Source organism: Passer montanus, unplaced genomic scaffold (genome assembly GCF_014805655.1).
Source record: "Passer montanus isolate IOZ18808 unplaced genomic scaffold, ASM1480565v1 scaffold104, whole genome shotgun sequence".
NCBI lineage: Eukaryota > Metazoa > Chordata > Aves > Passeriformes > Passeridae > Passer > Passer montanus.
In genome coordinates, this window is record NW_024356948.1 from 1 (window position 1) to 18,842 (window position 18,842).

General features: G+C 47.7%; 2 protein-coding genes across 2 annotated transcripts; one reads left to right on the forward strand and one right to left on the reverse strand.

The window, feature by feature from the left end:
- Positions 1-2,512: 2,512 nt before the first annotated feature.
- On the reverse strand, positions 2,513-5,451 carry LOC120506850 (interferon-like). Its single transcript, XM_039718918.1, has one exon. The coding sequence runs from the start codon at positions 5,449-5,451 to the stop codon at positions 4,729-4,731; it is 723 nt and encodes a 240-aa protein (XP_039574852.1). The 3' UTR covers positions 2,513-4,728.
- Positions 5,452-8,494: 3,043 nt separating this feature from the next.
- On the forward strand, positions 8,495-17,615 carry LOC120506855 (ubiquitin-associated protein 2-like). The gene is made up of 8 exons (XM_039718932.1): positions 8,495-8,591; positions 9,643-9,857; positions 12,198-12,297; positions 12,376-12,483; positions 13,810-13,877; positions 14,714-14,743; positions 14,849-15,040; positions 16,437-17,615. The coding sequence occupies exons 2-8, from the start codon at positions 9,813-9,815 to the stop codon at positions 16,530-16,532; spliced, it is 639 nt and encodes a 212-aa protein (XP_039574866.1). The 5' UTR covers positions 8,495-8,591; positions 9,643-9,812; the 3' UTR covers positions 16,533-17,615.
- The last annotated feature ends 1,227 nt before the right edge of the window (positions 17,616-18,842 follow it).

An 18,842-nucleotide genomic window follows, 5' to 3' on the forward strand; every position in this document is an offset into this window, starting at 1 on the left:
GGCAGCTTTCCCTTCATCGCTTTCCAATTTTTGGGAGTTTCCGTCCATGGTTTCCAGTGCTGTCAGCTGGGCGTTGCGATCTTAAGTCAGTGGTGGTTTTGGGCTGTCTGTGGCTTGGGATTTTGTTGTTTCCTCTTTTTTTGTCTGTGGAGGTGGTCTTTTGTCTTTTGGTTGTGGGTCATTGAAACCCCAAATACATGCCACGTGATTAAGTTGTCATGATGGTGTGAGTGTTTTATATTTTTCCTTTCTCTGTGGGATTATCTCTTATTCCTCTTGTGTTTCGCTGAATTTCCCTTCTTGCCCTAAGCCGGGCACTCTTCAACAGTTGGTTTGCAGTATTTTGGGCTTTACCAGTGTTTTAAACTTAGGTGTGATTGTGGCAGAGGAAGTAAAGAGTTTTTTGTTTTGAAGAGTGTTGAAATCGATCTCACTGAACTCCTCTAACTCAAGTATTTTAAAATTTTTTGTAGTATTGTGTAGTCACTGATATTGCAGTAGCTGGGATGTGCCAAATTAGTTCAAGGTGTAGAAAAAAGGAAGTGGTGGTATTGGTAAGTTAGTAATGAGTAACTGTTATATTTCTAAGAAGTTGCTGAGCTGATTGAGCTGTCCTAGGTTTTAATGCATTATGGTCAATCTTTTTATTCTATAGAATTCCATTTGCACATCTTAACTTCATGGTTTTTGAGCACTCACCTTCTACTAGTCTGTATGGATATTTGTCCTTTGAGTGGGGACACACCTCTGGGTTAGTGCTTGAGGCTGCACAAAAGTCATTGAGTTAATTGCATTGTTCCCTAGCTTGTTATTAATTTACCTTTTGCAAGATTGGTGAAATAAAGCACTCTAGAAGCAGTTATAGCGGTCTGTAATGTCTCATAGAGAATTCTGATCAAAATTCTTTGATTATTGTCATGATGAATTTTAATAATTTGTTTTTCCCATATAAATATATTTCCTTTATATATGTGTAAATGTGCCCATAATCTTTCAGGTCAAATTCGTATAAAGGGTCAATTACACCAATATAATTCTATAGTAATGAACCATTTACCAATTGCGGGTCTAGGATTGTGTTAAACTGCCTCCAGACTTGTCTGAGAAGGGGTTTAACCAGCAAGGAGATAGTTCTGAACCTCAGTGGGGCGACTTCCCTTATAAATGTTGTCTGAAGCTTCCATTCTGCCTGGGACACTTATCAAGTCTTTTTGTAATTCTCCATTAGGTTTATCTGATTTTTTGCCTACGATATGGTTGTTTTCTCTGTATTCATACGAATAAATTCTTTCTTTTTAGCCTTTGATACAGTTGTAAAATGGTTTATTCTCAGGAACCCCAGGTGTTTGTCAAGTCATTAAGTTGAGGAGGTGGCTCTGGGTCTAAGGACCTGCACCTAAGCAACTGAATGTTGATGAAGCTTTTGCAGTGTCTTGCTTCCCTTTTGCAGTTTGACTTTCATTGTGATGGAGTTTAAGAAGTCTCCTCTAAGCTGTTGCTTTTGAACAATAAAGGATTTTTAAAAATTAATTTTAATTGTTTGTTTTGTCCTGGATATCCCAAGTGCAGTATGATGCTGAGTGGAGGTGGTATCAGAAGAGTCTGCTCATGGCCTTGTCCAGTGATGCTTTTAGATATGTTCCCAGGAATGGATATCACTCAACCTTTGTAATCTCTATTCTGGTTTTGTATCAGCTGAATAGAAAAAATAATACAAATGCATTTCTTCTTTCATGTTTGAATTCCCTGTATTCTAGTTTGTGTCATTACCACTGCTCCTGTTGTTGTCTTCAGTTGCCTCAGAAAAGATAGAACGAATGAGGTCCTCATTCCTGACCTCACAGGATGCTTCTGGATAGGTGCATCAGGAGGACAGTGGTATAATGTGGAACTTTCATCTTGAGCGGTCCTGCTGTGTACCTGAATATATAAAAGAGCTGGTGGAAAAGCTCACCAAGTCACTCCCCATCATTCTGGCAGTCCTGGCTAACCATGGAGGCCCCAAGCACCTGGAGTGCGACCAGTGTAATGTTTATCTTCAGGAAGGGTCAGAAGTAGAGTCTGGAGAGCTACAGGAGTGTCAGCCTGACCTCAGTGCTGGGGAAGCTCATGGAGATCTTCTTGAGTGCCCATCATATGGCACCTACAGGAGATCCAGGGCTTCAGGCCCAGCCAGCATGGGTTTGTCAAAGGCATATCTGCCTGACCCAATCTCCTTCTATAACACAGTGACCCTCTTAGTGGACAAGGGAAGGTCCAGGGATGTTGACTTCCTGGACTTTAGAAAACTCTTTGACACTGTAACCCATAGAATTCTCCTGGAGACACCAGCTGCTTGTGGCTTAGATGCTCCGTTCTCCGAGTTAAAAACTGGCTGCTGGCCTGGCCCAGAGAGTGCTGGTGAATGGAATTACTTGCAGCAGGCAGCTGGTCACTGGTGGTGTCTCCCAGGGCTCTGTACTGGAGACTCTGTACTGTGCTGGTTTTAATTTTTATTGATGATCTGAGTGAAGGCATCAAGAGCTCCTGTAGTCAGTTTGAGGACAAGGCCAAGCTGGGTGTGAGTGCTGAGCTGCTGGAGGGCAGGGGCTCTGCAGAGGGATCTGCACAGGCTGGATCCATGGGCCAGGGCCGGTTGTGTGAGGCTCAGCCAGGCCAAGTGCTGGGCCCTGCCCTTGGGTCACAGCAGCCCCTGCAGCTCCAGGCTGGGACAGCGTGGCTGGAACGCTGCTGAGTGGGAAAGGAGCTGCAGGGGCTGGTTTCCAGGGGCTGGACACGAGCTGGAGCGTGCCCAGGGGCCAAGAAGGCCCATGGCACCAGGCTTGTGTCAGCAACAGCGTGGGCAGCAGGAGCAGGGCAGGGCCCATCCCCCTGGGCTGGGGCACTGGGGGGGCCACCCCTGGAATCTTGTGCTCAGCTTTGTTTGCTCACAGCAAGAAGGACACTGAGGGGGCTGGAGTGTGTCCAGAGAAGGAAATGGAGCTGGGGAGGGGTCTGTAGAGTGAGTCATATGAGGAGCAGCTGAGGGAACTGGGTGAGTTTAGTGTGGGGAAAAAGAGGCTCAGGAGAACCTTGTCGCTCTCTACAATAATCTAAAAGAAGGTTATACCCATGTGGGAATCGGCTTTTTCTCCCAGCAACTAGCAATAGGAAAGGAAAACGGCTTCAAGTTGTGGCAGTGGAGGTTCAGGTTGGATATTAGGGAAAATTTCTTCACTGAAGAAGTGGTCAAGCACTGGAACAGGTTCCCTAGGGAAATGGTGGAGTCACCACCCCTGGAAGTGCTCAAAAATTGAGTAGATGTGGCTCTTCATGATATGGCGTAATGGTATTTGGTCAAAGGCTGGGCTTGGTGATCTTGAAGGTATTTTCCAACCTTAGTGATTCTGTGATTCTGTATTTGGTGCTCTTCTTTTCTTCTTTCAGCTAAATGGGAGGTGATCATTTGTGTTTGCATGGAGCAGTGTCCTTGCAGTGGTGGAGGTTGTTTGAGCAGAGGAAACAACCTCTTTGTCCCATGCAGGAGGAGGCCAGATCTGCTGACCTGGGGAGATACTTCTGGGCTGATGGTTGGAGTTTGAAGGAGCAGCTGATGCTGGTGATGTGAGGGCATTTTCCGTAATGAGGAATGCTGTGCTGGTTGGGTTGGACCATGTTGAGTGGGGGTGTTTGGGTGATGGATCTCTCTGCTTGCTAATGATGTGTTGGAGTAAAGAAGAACAGAGGATAATGTGCTCTGTGTACTGCAGCAGGTCCCCATAGCCACTGGGATGTAAGCACAGGCAGGACCATCCTGGACCAATTGTGGTGGCCGTAGCAGAGCAGTGAGCAGTTCTGGACATCTCCTGTGGGTTTTGTGTCTTTTTGGTGTTTCTTGAGTGGAGTTGGTAGCGCTGGGGTTCTGTTCCTTGTCCAAATCTCTGCAGACCTTTATGAGTCCCCTCCTTGATTCTTTGAGGTGCACCTTGCCTATGCCACCCTGTTTCTTGCAAAGCAGTGCTCTGGCATTGCAGAATGGTCGTTTGTGGTGATATGACAGTCTGGAGGTAGCTTTCATGTCTTGGCATTATTGGAGGATCTGGAAGGGAGTGTGGTGTTGTAAAAGGAGGAAGTGTGCAGGACAGGCATCATGCCATTTGGGGCAAATGGGTGCCCCAGTGGTCTGGCTGTAAGAGATGCCTGGGGGCTGCAGGACCACCACTCCCTGAGAAGGATCTGCTGTCCATAGCTTTCAACCCAGGCAGGAGGCATTGGCAAGATGGGCTGTAGAAGGGAGACCTATCCCCTCACAGCCTGAGGGGTCTGTGTCTTTGCATGTCAGGTATAAGCATGAAGCGCAATTACCACAGGTTTGCTTTTTCGTTCTTTTCAAGTTTTACAAAAAGACTTTATTTCTAACAAAAGAATAAATAAATAAATAAATGGCCAGCCAAGTAAATAAATAAATAAATAAGTTAATGAATTGATTAAATAAGTAAGTAAACAGAATTCTGTGATAAATGGTGATTGGAATTAGAGTCCCACAGTAGTTCCCCAGTGTCCATGATCCCCTTGCCATTCATCAGGTGGATGAATACAATAAGTCCACAGGTAATAATTACCATCCATATCCCCAGTGCTTCACAGCTGTCCATGAGTGTGTAGCACAGAAATGTCCTCTTCCTTCCTCTCCAGTGGCTGCGGTTTGCGCATGGGCTGTGCCACAGACTGACCCCAGTGTCCCCACGGTCATACCCCTTTCCCCATCACCTCATCATTCGCGAGAGGTGTGACTGCTACCAAGCGATCCCAGCCTGGGCTGCTGCCATCACCACTCAATCCGTGGCCACTGGTGCTGGCTGGGGATGGGCGTTTGCTGTCCGTGGGTTTAGTGGGGTCCAGAGCAGCTTGGTGCTTCATTCTCCGTGTGAATCTGTCCACGTGTTGGAAGCAGACAAGAGCTTCGAGGCGGACGTGGTCCCAGGCGCAGGCGCTGTGGTTGTGGGCTTGCAGGAAGAGGTGGATGTCCCTGAAGTACTTGCTGATAGCGAGCAACGGGTTGCGTGGTGCTTTGAAGGGCCTGGTGTTGTCAGGAAGGCATTGCTCGAGGTGGTGGATGTGGTGCTGCAGTTTGTTGAGGAGCTGGTTGCGAGGCTGGCTGGGCCAGGGCTGGCTGCTGCTGCTTCCACTGAGGACGCGGAAGAGGTGCTGCAGGATGTGTAGAGCGGTGGCGGCGGCTTGGTGCGGCTGGAGGCTGTTGTGGAGGAGGGTGTCGGGGAAGAAGGGTGCCTTCTGGAGATTGCAGGGCTCTGTCATGCTTGGAGCCATGTCCCGCAGAAGCTGGAGGGCATCCCCTGGATCGTGGGTCCGCAGGTGTCGGCACGGGAGGCCGGTGGCCAGAGCCACGATGAGGAGCAGCAGTGCCATGGTCCTGTTCCACAGGCGGGGCTGTGCACATCCAGGTACAGCCATGGTGGAGCTTTGGGCGCTGTGCAGGAGCTTGGTCTGGCTCGGTGGTGGTGGTTGCTTTGCATGGAGTGCCGTCGTGTGTGCAGTTTTATTTGCCCCTGCCCAGGCTTTCCTTTCATCACCATCCTCTAGGTAATTTCCCTTTTCCGTTTTCACTTTTGTATTTTCTGTTTGCTTTCTTCTGATGGCTTTGGTGCTTGTCACTGACCAGGAGGGGACGCTGCTGTGAGAACGGGAGCTGACACTTTCTCAGGGCTGCTGCCAGGGGGAAGTCTGGTTACTGAGCTATTACAGGAGACGGAATTGTGGCAGAAGTTTTCCAGCTGGCTGTACTGGGGATATGTTTCAGGATTGTCTTTTCATCTGTTTTGTGTGTTGCCTTTTTCTGGGGTTTATTTAAAAACTTCCCTACCTACCAGCATCTATTTTTTTTTTCTTATTGCATGCTCTAATAATAATTGCATGTAATGTTTATTTGGCACGTTAATTAGTATTTTCTTATATTTTTTTATCGACAAATATTATTAGTCTCTCAATCTTTTAAAGTACTGTTTATATGTGTGTATATATATATATTTAATACTTTTTTATTTTTTCTGTGGCAACTGCAGCTTTGCTAGTGCAACAGTGTTTCCTATTCCTGCAAAATCTTGCAGAATATTTTTGGAGCCATCTCTCAGGCCCCTGTATCCAGTGTTAATTTCCCGTGGTATGTTGGTAGTTAGAAAGAAATGCACGGATGTCACAAAGCATTTTTCATCAACTATTCATGCAGTGTTTGTCCTTTCTGGATTTTGAGCTTTTTAAAATTGTGTTGTGAATTCTTTGTGAAAATGTGGCAGTGTCAGATAATCTGGGGGCAGGAGCGGGTGGGAATATTTCTATTTCATGTGCGAGTCCACTTGCATGTGAAAAGTGAAAGTGGGCAAAGTTCCAAGTGTGAGTCGTCACTGCTTGCTGTGTAATTTCCAGCAGCAGGAGATTCCCCGTGGCTGCTGATAAAGCAAGAATGCGATTTTCTCCTGAGATCTGTTTAAAATTTAACTCACGTAATGTGCCTACTGTTGCTATAAAGTGTCATTGTGGATTTTTTTGTAGTTTGGGTTCTTTTGGTGTACATTACATTGGGAAATGCTGTCTCTTCATTTGTTGCAAAGATTTTACAAATGTGTCAGCTGGTGTGTATGGTACCTAGGGAACTGCTGGGTGGAACTTAAATCTATTATGTCTTATCACTTTCCCTCTTTTCATCCTTTTCTGCTTGCTTTTTGAGACTATTTCTGATATTTCACTTTTGGCTTTAGGCAGCTTCTCCTTTTGTAGCTCAGGAGATATCTGTGACGTTTGAAGAGCAGAGTGTCTTCCCTGATATTTTCCTTTGGGAAGGCATGAACTGCAGACATAACTGCCTTTCACTAACAAGTTTTTAGTTTGAATGTGTGTGTGCACAAGCAGGATATTCAGTACTCATGTGGTTTTCTCCTGCCTGAGGTACAGTAAGGTGCTACCCTTTCACCCTCTTCTCATGCAGATTTGATGATATTTTGTCCAGTTTGTATAGGGGGAAAATGTTAGTGTTCCAGTTCATATCAGCTGAACTGTGTTCACAGCTCTTCTCTAGATCTTCTTTTTGTGGCATTTTCATCAGAAGGTTATGAGAGTGCTGCTTTTGAATAACCTGTTAAGACTTCTAATGTGAATTTAGTTGTGTTTTGCCAAGTGATTCGTGCTGGAGTTCCTAAGAGGAGGAATTACCAGAGAAGGAAAGGTTGATAATATAATGGCGCCGTTACAAGTTACAGAAAGCCCCTACAATACTAAAATTTTGCCACATTTCTCCATTACTGAACATGAAATATTGGGTGTTGGAGACAGGGACGTGATGCACAGAAGTGGAGCAAGGTGGAGGGTGCTGTCCACTCTGAGGAAACATTTGAGGCACTATGGCATTTGCAGAGAGGGGTATGATAAAGGAAGAATTTTCCAGTATTTGAAAATGTGTGGAAATTGATACATTACTACTTAAAGCATTATCTGTTTCTGGATTGGAGGTGATGAGGAATAGAACATGAAAATCAGGAGGAAAAAAACAGATTACCAGACCCACAGGTGGAGTTCATGCAGAGAGAGAAGGGCAAACTTCTTTTTTTCCCTTTTTTTCCCAAACTGCAGTCAAAATACTGCTTTGGTTTTGCTAGCATGTCCTGTCATTTAAACGTGCAAGCTTTCTAGTATTGCTTACCTTCTTGTAGAAGACCTAGAAGAATGATCTGAGGTTTCCACCTTTTTTATGCACCCTGTCAGCAAAAAATTTTACTGAAGGTGAGCACTCACCTTCAGTATGTTTTTATTTCTGAATTACATACATATACCCCTGTCCTAATATAAATATTATAAAACATACACAAAAATGAAAATGAAAAAATTAGAGAAAGGTTAAACAAACAATGTTTTAAAATTCTCTTCAGTTATATTTACCAAAGGTACAAAATCCATTTTCTTCCTGCAACCCAATGGGTTCGGATACACACCCCACTTTGGAGACTATGAACTGAGATCTCCTGTAAAGTAGTTTAAATAAATTTTCCAGTCATCCAATAGTAACTGTTTTTCTCTCTCTTTTGATGTTTTTGCTGTTTTTGTAGCTGACATTTCCAGTTTTAGAAAACAGGGCATGGTACAAGGGCAAAACCCTTAGATTGTATCTATGCTGTGATTACAGTCCTGGTCTGACCCCAGGCCTTTGACTCAAAGTGCTCAGTTCTCTTTCAGGCAGTCTCACTGGAAGATGACAGTTCAGAGCTGGGAACTGTGTGGGAAATCACTTAGTTATTGCCTTTAACTTACCATTAAGAGATGAAATACTTGTATGTGACACAGAAAGTGTCTATTGAAGTAGGTTTATTTTTAGCTTGAGAGGATCCAGGTACATTTTCAGCTTCCAGTCAAACCTCCTTTAGCTCTTACTTTTAGAATTTTCTTCTGTCTCTAGTAAGCAGTTCATAAGATCTGTCCAGCTGTGTTCCAGTTTCAACTATTAATAAATGGTGTTTTCTCTTCCAAGGATTACTATGGAATTACATTCCCGGCTCCTGCAACCTTGACAGGCAGAGATGGGAGCCTTGCTAACAACCCGTACTCAGGTGAGTGCTAGCTGAAGATGAGGATGGCAAGTGAGATATGCTGGTTTCTCAGTGCAGGTCTTCCTGCTGTTGCTCAAAGAGGAGCTGCTTTTCCCTTCTGTGGTCAAAGAAGCCCTTTCTTGTTCCTGCTCTTGCTCTTTAGCTATCATTGTGCAAAAATGATATTAATGCCATCTCAGATTTCAGCCAGTGGTTTTCATCCACTGCCAGTTGATTACACCTTAAAACTGTAGCCATAGGCATTGTAGTTCCTACAGTGATGGTATTAAGTGCTGTCATACTTCCTAGTAACCAGTAAAAAGGAATATTGGTTGGGAGTGAGGTAGAAGGGATTGATGTATGTCACCTCCTTGATAAATATGTGAACATGCTGCTCTGTAGGCTGCCAGAAAGTACAAGTGTTTATGAATTTTCTGCTTCATGATCACTTCTCTTGGGAGGCTGTTTTTGGGTTAATAACTGAATTTCCCTTCCTGCTTCTTCAATAAGGTGGCCCACGATGCAAGCCTTGCTTTCCTGGCCTTCAGCTACTGTCTTCAGAACTTTGGTGGTGTGAGGAACTGGACATCTTAACTAGTCATGCTTGACAAATAAACAGACATTGGCAAAAATATGCCCATCACTGCCTGTAAATCCTAACCTGCTTTCAGCCCATGAAGCTTAGCTAAACAGGTTAACCTCCAGGAGAGTCACCCTTTAACCCAACAACCATTGGCTCTCTGGCTATTTACCATGCTTCTGCTTTTAGCATGTTTTATTGCAATGATCTGATAGTAATGAGTCTGCTCAGACCGTGTAAGATAGGTGAGTATTGGCATCTCTCTTTATCAGTGGAGTAGCCATGGCACAGAGTTCTGTGCCACGAACAGGCAATATCCCTGTGGCTGTCAGGAACAGAGACTGGGTGAGGGCTTCCCATAAACAACTGCAGGCTTTCAGGTCTAGGATGTATTCTGTAGTTTCTGCTTCTGTTTAGAGGATATAAGTCCATTGAATTCTCCACCTTTGCAGTATCTTTGATAGCTTTTCTGACCAGTTCTTTCTTTCACAGGTGACGTAACAAAATTTGGCCGTGGAGATACCGCCTCTCCTGCTCCTGCAACCACGCTGGCCCAGCCACAGCAGAGCCAGACACAGACTCACCACACGACTCAGCAGCCCTTCCTCAACCCGACCCTGCCCCCAGGGTACAGCTACACTGGGCTCCCTTACTATGCAGGGATGCCTGGTGTTCCCAGTGCATTCCAATATGGGCCAACAATGTTTGTAAGTGTGACAGCCTCAAGTGTAACGCTCCCTGCATGCCTCTCTACCTTTGCTTCCTCCAGCCCAAACACTCCGCATCTTGGAATTATAGAAAGGTTTGGGTTGGAAGGTATCATCAAAGACTGTCTTGCTCCAACCCCCCTGCTGTGGGTGGGGACGCCTTGTCATGATCCGTCCTCAAGGACAAAATTCATGAAGGTTCTTTTCACTGATCTCAGGGGGCAAAAAATTGACACGACAAAGGGGGTTTTGCAGTGACAATCAAAAACAAATGTACCCATATTGAATGACCACAGCAAAATGCATTAGGTCAAAGGGGAATGAAGAAAAGGGAAAGAATAAGGAAAAAGAGTGGATGAAAAGAAAATAGGTGTATAGCTACCAGACGTGTGGATGATGAAGTCCTTCAAAGTCCAGTTGAAAAGCCTGTCGTCTTCATGTCAGGGGAGATCTCAAAAGCCCCTAGCTATCTCAGGGGTTTTTATTATTGAAAATTACAAAGGGGGGTGGGGGGAGAACAGATACAATAGTCCATGATCTCAGCAGTGGGCGAGAGCCATTGTCTTCTCGGTCCAGTGATCAGCTTGCAAGCTCACTTTGGTCACTTGGCCTCCCACACACCCCTTCCCTGCCCACGGCAGGGATTCCAGTCTCAGTCCTTGGGGAGGAAGGGGGAGCTTTTCCATATAGAGGTCTCATATCTCAGTCCTCGATGGGAGAAAGACTTCTCTCATCTCAGTCCATCTGTCACGGTGGTTGATGTAAAACAAGGGTCTTTTTTTTTCATGGAGTCTGCCCAAAAGGTCATTCCAGAGAGAAAGTCCAGCCAAGTTAGGAGGTAGGGGAAATTCCAGAACCAGTGTTGCGAAGTGGTGCAGGTGAAGGAGGGCACAGTGTCCCTTGCTTACTCATGGAGTGCAGTGTCCCGTGAGGTGAACAAACACACCTGTGAAACAATGGCTTGGCTTGGTGGGCGACAGTTCCAGCAGGACCAGGATCCTAGAACAGGATCTTTCTTTTCCCCTGTGGTCCCAATTTTTGTCATTTCACGACCATCAGGAGGCAAAGAATGAGGGAAATTTCAGACAGGCACACACCTTCCACTAGACCAGGTTGCCCAGAGCCCTGTCCAACACGGCCTTGAGCACTTCCAGGGATGTTTGCCATCTACATCTTTTCCAGGCAGCCTGTGCTGCCACACCACCCTCATGGTGATGACTATGTTCTCTATATCTAATCTAAATCTACCACCTTTCAGTTTAAAACACCTGGCCTTTAATCCTGTCACTACAGGGCCTGGTAAATGACTGTGTTCTTTATATCTAATCTAAATCTACCACCTTTCAGTTTAAAACACCTGGCCTTTAATCCTGTCACTACAGGGCCTGGTAAAATGTTTTTCCCATCTTTCCTATAAGCCTCCTTTAAGTGTAGAAAGGTCACAGTAAATTCTCCCCAGAGCCTTCTTTTCTCCAGGATGAACAGTCCAAGCTCTCAGCTTGTCCTCATAGGACAGAGGAGCTCATCCCTTTGAGCACCTCTGTGACCTCCTCTGGATCTGCTCCAACAGGTCCACAGCTTCCTCATACTGAGGACTCCAGAGCTGGAGTCAGTATTCAGATGGATTCTCATTAGAATGGAATAGAGCCAACTTCCCCAGTCTGCAGGAGATCTCCAGAAGCATGCAACGTGAGAAAATAGTTGCAATCTCACCCAGAAGAAAACAAAATATTTAAAAGGCCAGAACTCATGGACCCCTGTGCAAGTTTGTGTAAATAGCTGACAGCTGCGTTTTGTGGGCTTGCTGTTCCTGAAAGCCCTTACTAGTCCCTGGAGAGTCAATGTGAGACCCAAAGCTGAGTCAGTGAGCTGAGAGAGCCTGGATGGAGGAGACCCCATTAAGTCAGAGAGCAGGAAGTCTCAGGAGGAAGGGGGTTATTTGGGAAGAGGTGCTGCTCCAGGCAGAAGGGTGGATGAGGCTGTTTAAGGCCCTGAAGGCTAGTACTTTATGAACAGCCTCAGGCAGGAATTGGCGTTTACTGTGATTCTGTGGTTCTCAGGTTTGTGGGTAAAAATTTGCTGTTTCCATTCAGCATATGGAAGAAATATGCAGCCTGTTTTGAGGGAGGGCTGCACTGCAATCTCAGGGACATCCCTAGGAGAAATCCTGTAACACAAATCCACCGTAGCAAGTTACTGCTGTAAGCAGTCCCATGCCATCCCAGTCCTCCCAACCCAGACAGAATTCCCGACATGAGGTGGAAGGTGCCTTCCCCACTAGATGGCAGAGGGAGCTTGCGTTCCAGCTGACGGCACTTCTTGTTCCCGTCCTCTGTCCAGGTACCTCCAGCATCTGCTAAACAGCACGGAGTCAACCTGAACACGGCGTCGACTCCCTTTCAGCAGGCGAGTGGCTACAGCCAGCATGGCTACGGTGCAGGTGAGGCTGAGCCCTGCTCCCCCGGGAGCGCGCGGCGCCGCTCGCGCTCCGTAACGCCCTTCTCCTGCACCCCGGCAGGCTACGATGACTTAACGCAGGGAACGGCCGCTGGAGATTACAGCAAAGGAGGCTACAGTGGCTCATCTCAAGCACAAAACAAATCTGCTGGCGCTGGACCTGGGAAAGGTAACGCTTTGAGACTGGAGGATCCTCTGGAGTGGGGTTTAGTAGGGCAAATTCCCCGTGGTGTGCCATCAGCACAGCAGCCAGCTCTAAGCAGCCTTGTGATCCAAGCTGTTTCTCCATCTCCTGCATACAAAATGCTTTTCTAATGGCCCCGTTGCTCCTTCTAAACCTCATGGCTGAACTTTCTGTAAAGATTTGTGCAGCTGATGCACAGCTTGGTCCAATTATGCTTGGGAGAAATGGTAAGCTGCTTCCTAAGCCAAAGCTTTCTTTGCTGAAGCATATAGTGATCCTTCAACAGTGCTGCGAATTTGAAACTTGAGCAGTTCAGTGCTGCTGCTGAAATGTTCCTCTGCCAAATCATAGCTAGATTTTAAATTTCCTGGTAGGCACCTGAGACACCCATGTGTTAGAGAGGAGCAGGGCACTTCACACATCTCTGGGCTGTCCAGCTGCTGCCTGTACACACTCATAATGTTATGTCATGCCAGGAAATATTTCCTTTGTGACCATAAAAGCTGAAGAATTTATCCAGCTCATACAAAAGCTTTATTTGGCACATGCTAGTTAGATCTGAGAAGCATACACTGGGCTGCTTAGCACTATATGGCTCATTCTCATTCTCAAGCAAGTTCCAAGCATTTGCTGTGCATGTGAAACACCAGGTGGTCACACTCTTTTTGGTGGAGAAGCAATCCAGGAAGTGTCCAAGCAATGCAGCAGTGTCCAGGGAGGGTTACAAAAGCTTAGAGCAGTACCCTTGAGCCCAGATCTCTGACTCACCGAACAAAGCAGCTATTGGCTTTATTCTGATCCAAGTGGAATTCTCAGAGCCACCCTCTATAAAACTGTGAATAAGTGTCTCTGGAGCAGTGATGCTGATTCTGTCAGGGCAGAGGAGCACTGCAGACTTCACTCTTCTGTAGGATGTGAAAGGACAGGGGCTCAGATGTGTAGGAGATGCTGAGTCTCATCACTCAGGGCACTACTGGAAAGCTCTTGAGTGCTGCAATAGAGCCAAATGCACCTCTGATCCTAGGGGAATGCTGGCTTTTACTGGGCTTCAGTGCAGCCAACTGCTGCCTGGTGAAGTGCATTGGAATCTGAGTATTAGTGGCTGGGTATGGATCTGGGTGATTTATCCCAGTGGGCTTTTGCAGTGGGAACAATGAGCTGAGCCCTTCCTTCTGTTCCTACGTGGGGTCTGACATCATGGAGAACCAGCAGGGCAATGCTGAGGCTGCCAGAGGTGCTAGGAGCAAAGCTTGGGCTTCTGCTGGCTGGTGGGGTGGCATTCTCACCTTTGGTGGTGTTTCTGTTTTCCAGGTGTTTCTGTGACCTCAAGTAACACGGGTGTGCCTGATATCAGTGGCTCAGTCTATAACAAGACTCAGGTGAGGAGTGTTGGACCCTCCTCCCTCAGGGCCCAAGGCTGATGACTCCTACTCCCAGGCTGGCCAGTCTCAGGGTCAGCAGGCCATGGCATCTCTAACACTGGCTCTGTTTGCTGCTGGAGTGAAGTCTCATCCTCTGTCCCACTGTTTCTGCGGTGCCAGCTCCTGACAGCAGCTGCTGGCAGAGGCTCAGTGCTCCCTGTGCTGCACACTGCCCATGCTACACCATGCCAGCAGTGTCCTGGGTGCAAATGAAGTTATGGGTGTTAGCATTTTTAGTCCAAATAGCCCCCAAGCAGGTGAGTTGAGAGGCTGTTTGCTTTCCATCAGAGGGACAGGCCCCTAACACCCAAGGGTCTCTGTCCCAAGCTCTTTTCTGTGGTCATTGCTCAGTGTGCAGCTTCCCAGACAAAGCAGAAAGTGCTGTGACAAGCTGTGCTGTGCAGTGGGCTTTTGTCCAACTCCTGTTTGCTCCTCCCTGCACCCTCAGCAGGGGAAATAAGTGTCTGGCTGCAATCCATGCTTATAGGTAGGAAGCCAGCTGTCAGCTCCATGCTCAGGAGTCAGGCTTTGGCCAGCAGGAGGAAAATATTACTGCAACTTCCTATGTTTTTGTTGGGCTGCCCTGGATAGGTTGAGTAATTCTAGGCTGAGCCCACTCACTGGGGGAACGACTGATTAGGCAGCTGCTGCAATCTCATGTCCCTCTGAAAGGAAATAGGTCAGGGAGAAAAAAAAAAACCACAATGTCTGTGAAAACAGAAATTTCAAGAGCCATTAGTGCAGAAATATGGGTGAGAACAGGAGCTGAAACTCATCCTCTGGTGTGCTTGCAGGTATTCAGTGTGACTTGGCTTCCTCGTGGGGTAGGTGAAAGGTTCAGGTGATGTGTGTTTGGGCCACTCTTGTTCTGCTCTGGCTGGGTCTACTCACACCAGTCTCTGACACTGTGCCCATTGCTCCCTGTGCAGACGTTTGACAAGCAGGGATTCCATGCTGGCACCCCACCTCCCTTCAGCCTGCCTTCTGCTCTCGGATCCACTGGGCCCCTGAACCCTGGTGCTGCCCCGGGTTATGCTCCAGCCCCGTTTCTCCACATCCTCCCTGCGCATCAGCAGCCTCATTCCCAGATGCTGCATCACCACCTTCAGCAGGATGGGCAGGTGAGTCAGCCCCTTCTGCTGCTTGCTTTGCTCACTGGGAGAGGGCCTTGGCAGCAGTGGCTGTTGGCCAGCTTGGGGAGGGAAGCTGAAGTTCAGCAAGGGGAAATGCCACTTCTGTCCCTGGGCAGAAAACAGCCCCGTGCACCAATATAAGTCAGGAGCCACCTGCTGGAAAGCAGCTCAGCAGAAAAGGCCCTGGGGGGCCTGGTGAGCACAAACTGACCGTGATCCAGCAAAAAAGGACAATGGGATCCTGAGGTGCACCAGGCTCAGCACTGGCAGCAGGTGAGGGGAACTGCTCCCTGCCCTCTGCTCAGCCCTGGGGAGGCCACAGCTGCAGCATCGTGGCCGGTGCTTGGCTCCCCACTGAGGGAGAGACATGGATGTGTTGGAGAGTGTCCAGTGGAGGACTGGTGGAGGGGCTGGATCCTGCCTCCTGTGAGGAAAGGCTGGGGGAGCTGGGACAGCTCAGCCTGGAGAGCACTGAGGGAGGGGGGATCTCACCAATGTGCAGAAAGGGAAGATGTAAAGAGGATGGAGCCAGGTTCTTTCCAGTGGTGTCCAGTGACAGGAGCAGGGGCCACAAACTGAAACACAAGAGGTTCCCTCTGAATATTAGAGAAAATGTTTTTGCTGGGATGGTGACCAAGCACTGCCCAGGAAGCTGCTGGAGTCTCCATGCTTGAAGTTGTCTGGGAATGATGCTGGGCAGCTGGCTCTTAGGTGATCCTGCTTGAGCAAAGGGGTTGGACAAGATACCTTGAGAGATCCCTGCCAGCCTCAGCCAGTCTCCACAGTGATTGTGTGGAGAGCCCACCCTGCTGTGGGCTGGGGAGGTTTTGGGGTGTGAAGCCGAGGCAGGTGCTGCTGTCCCCTGTCAGGGGGGCAGGATGTGAGCATTGTGCTGTGATTCTGGGGAAAAATCAAACATCCCCTGCAGGTTGCATGTCAGCTCCGATTCAGTTTCACCTGCACATGTGTTTACTTTCCTAAAACTAAATATTCTCTGAAAAAAACAGTGCTCAGCTTTAGAGTCCAGTAATAGGACACGATTTTGTGCTCCAAATGTGTCACATCCTTGTCAGGCTCACCTTGGGAAAGCTCCTTTGCTGTGCCTGGCCCTGCTCCTCACTTCCCTTGTGCTTGAGCCTGATGTGCTTGGGAGGCAGAGGGATGGTGCATCCCCAAGCTCCTGCTTGGTGTGCCCATGGTTGCTTGGCCTGGTCTGTGGGATGTAGAGATGGTGCAGGGCAGAAACAGATCTGTTCAGGGGGGAGCATTGCTGCACTGCTGGGTGTCAGGGCTGTCCCTGGCGATGTTGGGGTGTGCTTGTCTTCCTGGGAATGCTGGTGCTGTGGCAGCTGATGCTCCTGTCTCCTTTGTTTCCCTTTTCTAGGGTGGATCTGGCCAACGCAACCAACCCAGCACCATGCAGCAAAAGTCTCAGGCTACCAAAACCGCCTATGGCACTTCTCCATACTGGACAAACTAAACCTGAAACCGGGGAGGGGGGAGAGAATGAAAGGAGAGGAGGAAGGAAAAAGAAAAAAACCAAAATAAAAGAAAAGAGAAAAAAGAAAACAAAAGCTGAAGCCCATTCTTGGAATTATTAGGAAAAGTAACTGCTCAGCCAAACATCTGTGCGGGGAGAACTGCAGCCAGCCATCCTCTGTGTGACTCGCCTGCTTCCTCTTTGAGTTGCTGTTATATGTAATATATTTATGTATGTATTTGTAAATGTAATAGAGCCTAAATGTGGTTTTCCGCATCTTGCAGCCTGTTTTATTTTCTTTGTAGGAAAACTAATTATTCATTTTCCATCAGCACCAGGGCATCGTTCTTTGTTTTGTATTTTAAGTTCTATGGGTTTTGCAACTCTGTCAGACAAAGACAAACTGCGCCCCTTTTTTTGGAGCTGGAGCCCATTTATTTAATGCAGTTCTAAATTCAGACAAATGAGGAGACCTGCCCTTCCAAAACCTAAATCAAGATGTGTCCTGTTGGTTTGATTGTACCCCCCAACCCCCAATATAACTGTTATTTTAGAGGGGGAAAATAAAAGAAAGAAAATAAAAAAGTTCTGTGGGCCTTCCCCTTTCTTTCATTTCCTCCCTCCCACCCTCTTGCTGTGGAAGACAAGCTCTTGTGGGCAGTTTCAACACTGTGGCCTTGAGCTGCAGTCTCAACTTCTAATTTTTCAATTTTTTAATAATAATAATAAAAAGGACAGGGGTTTGGGTTTTGTTTGTGCAAAGGTTTTTTGTTGGTGGTGTTTTTCTCTATCAAGAGGCTTTGGATGGCTCAGTGTGTCCTGGAACCTCCTTTGCATCATTAGAGGCAAAAACTATGTAGCGGTTTCTTAAATAAAAGTATAAGCTGTGTCTTGTACCTCTTTTTGCCCACAAAAGCCAGAGCTACTGGATGGAAACTTCATCTGTCCCTCCCCACTTTTTTTAAAACAAAAACCTTGGAGGCATCTCCTGGTCCTTCTTGTCCTGCACCGGTGCGGTGAATGTTCTAGGAGTTTCATTTCTTTATAGCCCTTCCTCCACCTAATAAAGATCTGATCATACCACTGCTGTTTGTCTGCATTTTCAAAGGCTCCAGGAGTAGTTTTTCAAAGGCTTCAGGAGCAGTTTTACTTTTACAGCCTGTCCCTTTCTACCTGCTCCTGCAGCAGCAGCCTGGCTGGGAGGGCAAGAGCAGCAGGTGGGTCTGACAACAGCGAGTTCACCCGTGTTCCCAGAGCTCCCAGGCACCCACAGCAGGGCTGGGGTCCGGGGCCACTCCCTCACTGCTGCCATGAGCAGCCTGTTCTGCCTTTGGTGTCTCCTGGGGTGGTGCTCCGAGTCCCTGAGAGCAGCTGGGATTGCTGAGGACAGAGCACAGCTGCAGCTCTGCCCTCGCTTTGCTCATGAGGAGCATGGGAGGAAGGGCAGGGGTGTGAGAGCTCCTGAGGGAAGCTCCTGCCCCAGTCTTACCCTTCTGATCACCCTGTCCCTGTGCAGCAGAGCAGGTGGGTAAATGCGAAACACACAACAGGCAAGAGACTTATTCTTTCAGTGTCCACAAGAAAAAAGGAGTCTGTTTCTACCCTGAGAACCATTTTTCTTTCTCTGTTACCAGCTCTTGTACCCCGTGAGACCCAGTTGTCACCTAGGCCTTCCTCAGCCTCTGAGCAGAACAAGAACTGCAATGACATTCCTCTGCCCTGGCTTAGGGTTTGACACTGGTTGAACTCCAGCAGCTGCTCCAAGCCCTTTTCAGCTGCTGTTCCACTGCCAACAGCTTTGGGGCCTGAATGTCAAGGAGGGCAAAAATGTTTCTGTAGGCTGGGGCCCATCAGTTTGTACACGACTGCACCAGCAGCTGAGCCCTCACAGCAGCAGCACCTCATTTACCCACTTCAAAACACAGATTTCCACAGAGCTACCTTCACTCTCTTGAGGTCTTGTTTACAGACATCCAGTGCTGCCCCGGCAGTGTAGCTCAGTTCTTGCGTGCGTGTCACAGTCCAGAAGCAGCTGAAGCTGGGGAAAGGCAACAGGAGAGAGGTGGTGCCAGCCCCCAGCAGCCCCTGAGGCTCAGGTCTCACACCTTCGCAGCTGCTCTGGGGCCCTGCACAAGCAGACTCCTCTCCTCTCCTCTCCTCTCTGTGAGACTCAACAAAATGTTTCTCCCTTCCCCTGTGTTGTCACTTCAGTAGGACTTGCCTGCAGCAATTTCACTCTCTGAGCCCTGTTCCACTGATGGCAAGGTTGCCCATCTGCACTTGGCCACCAAGGAAAGAAGGGGAAAACCC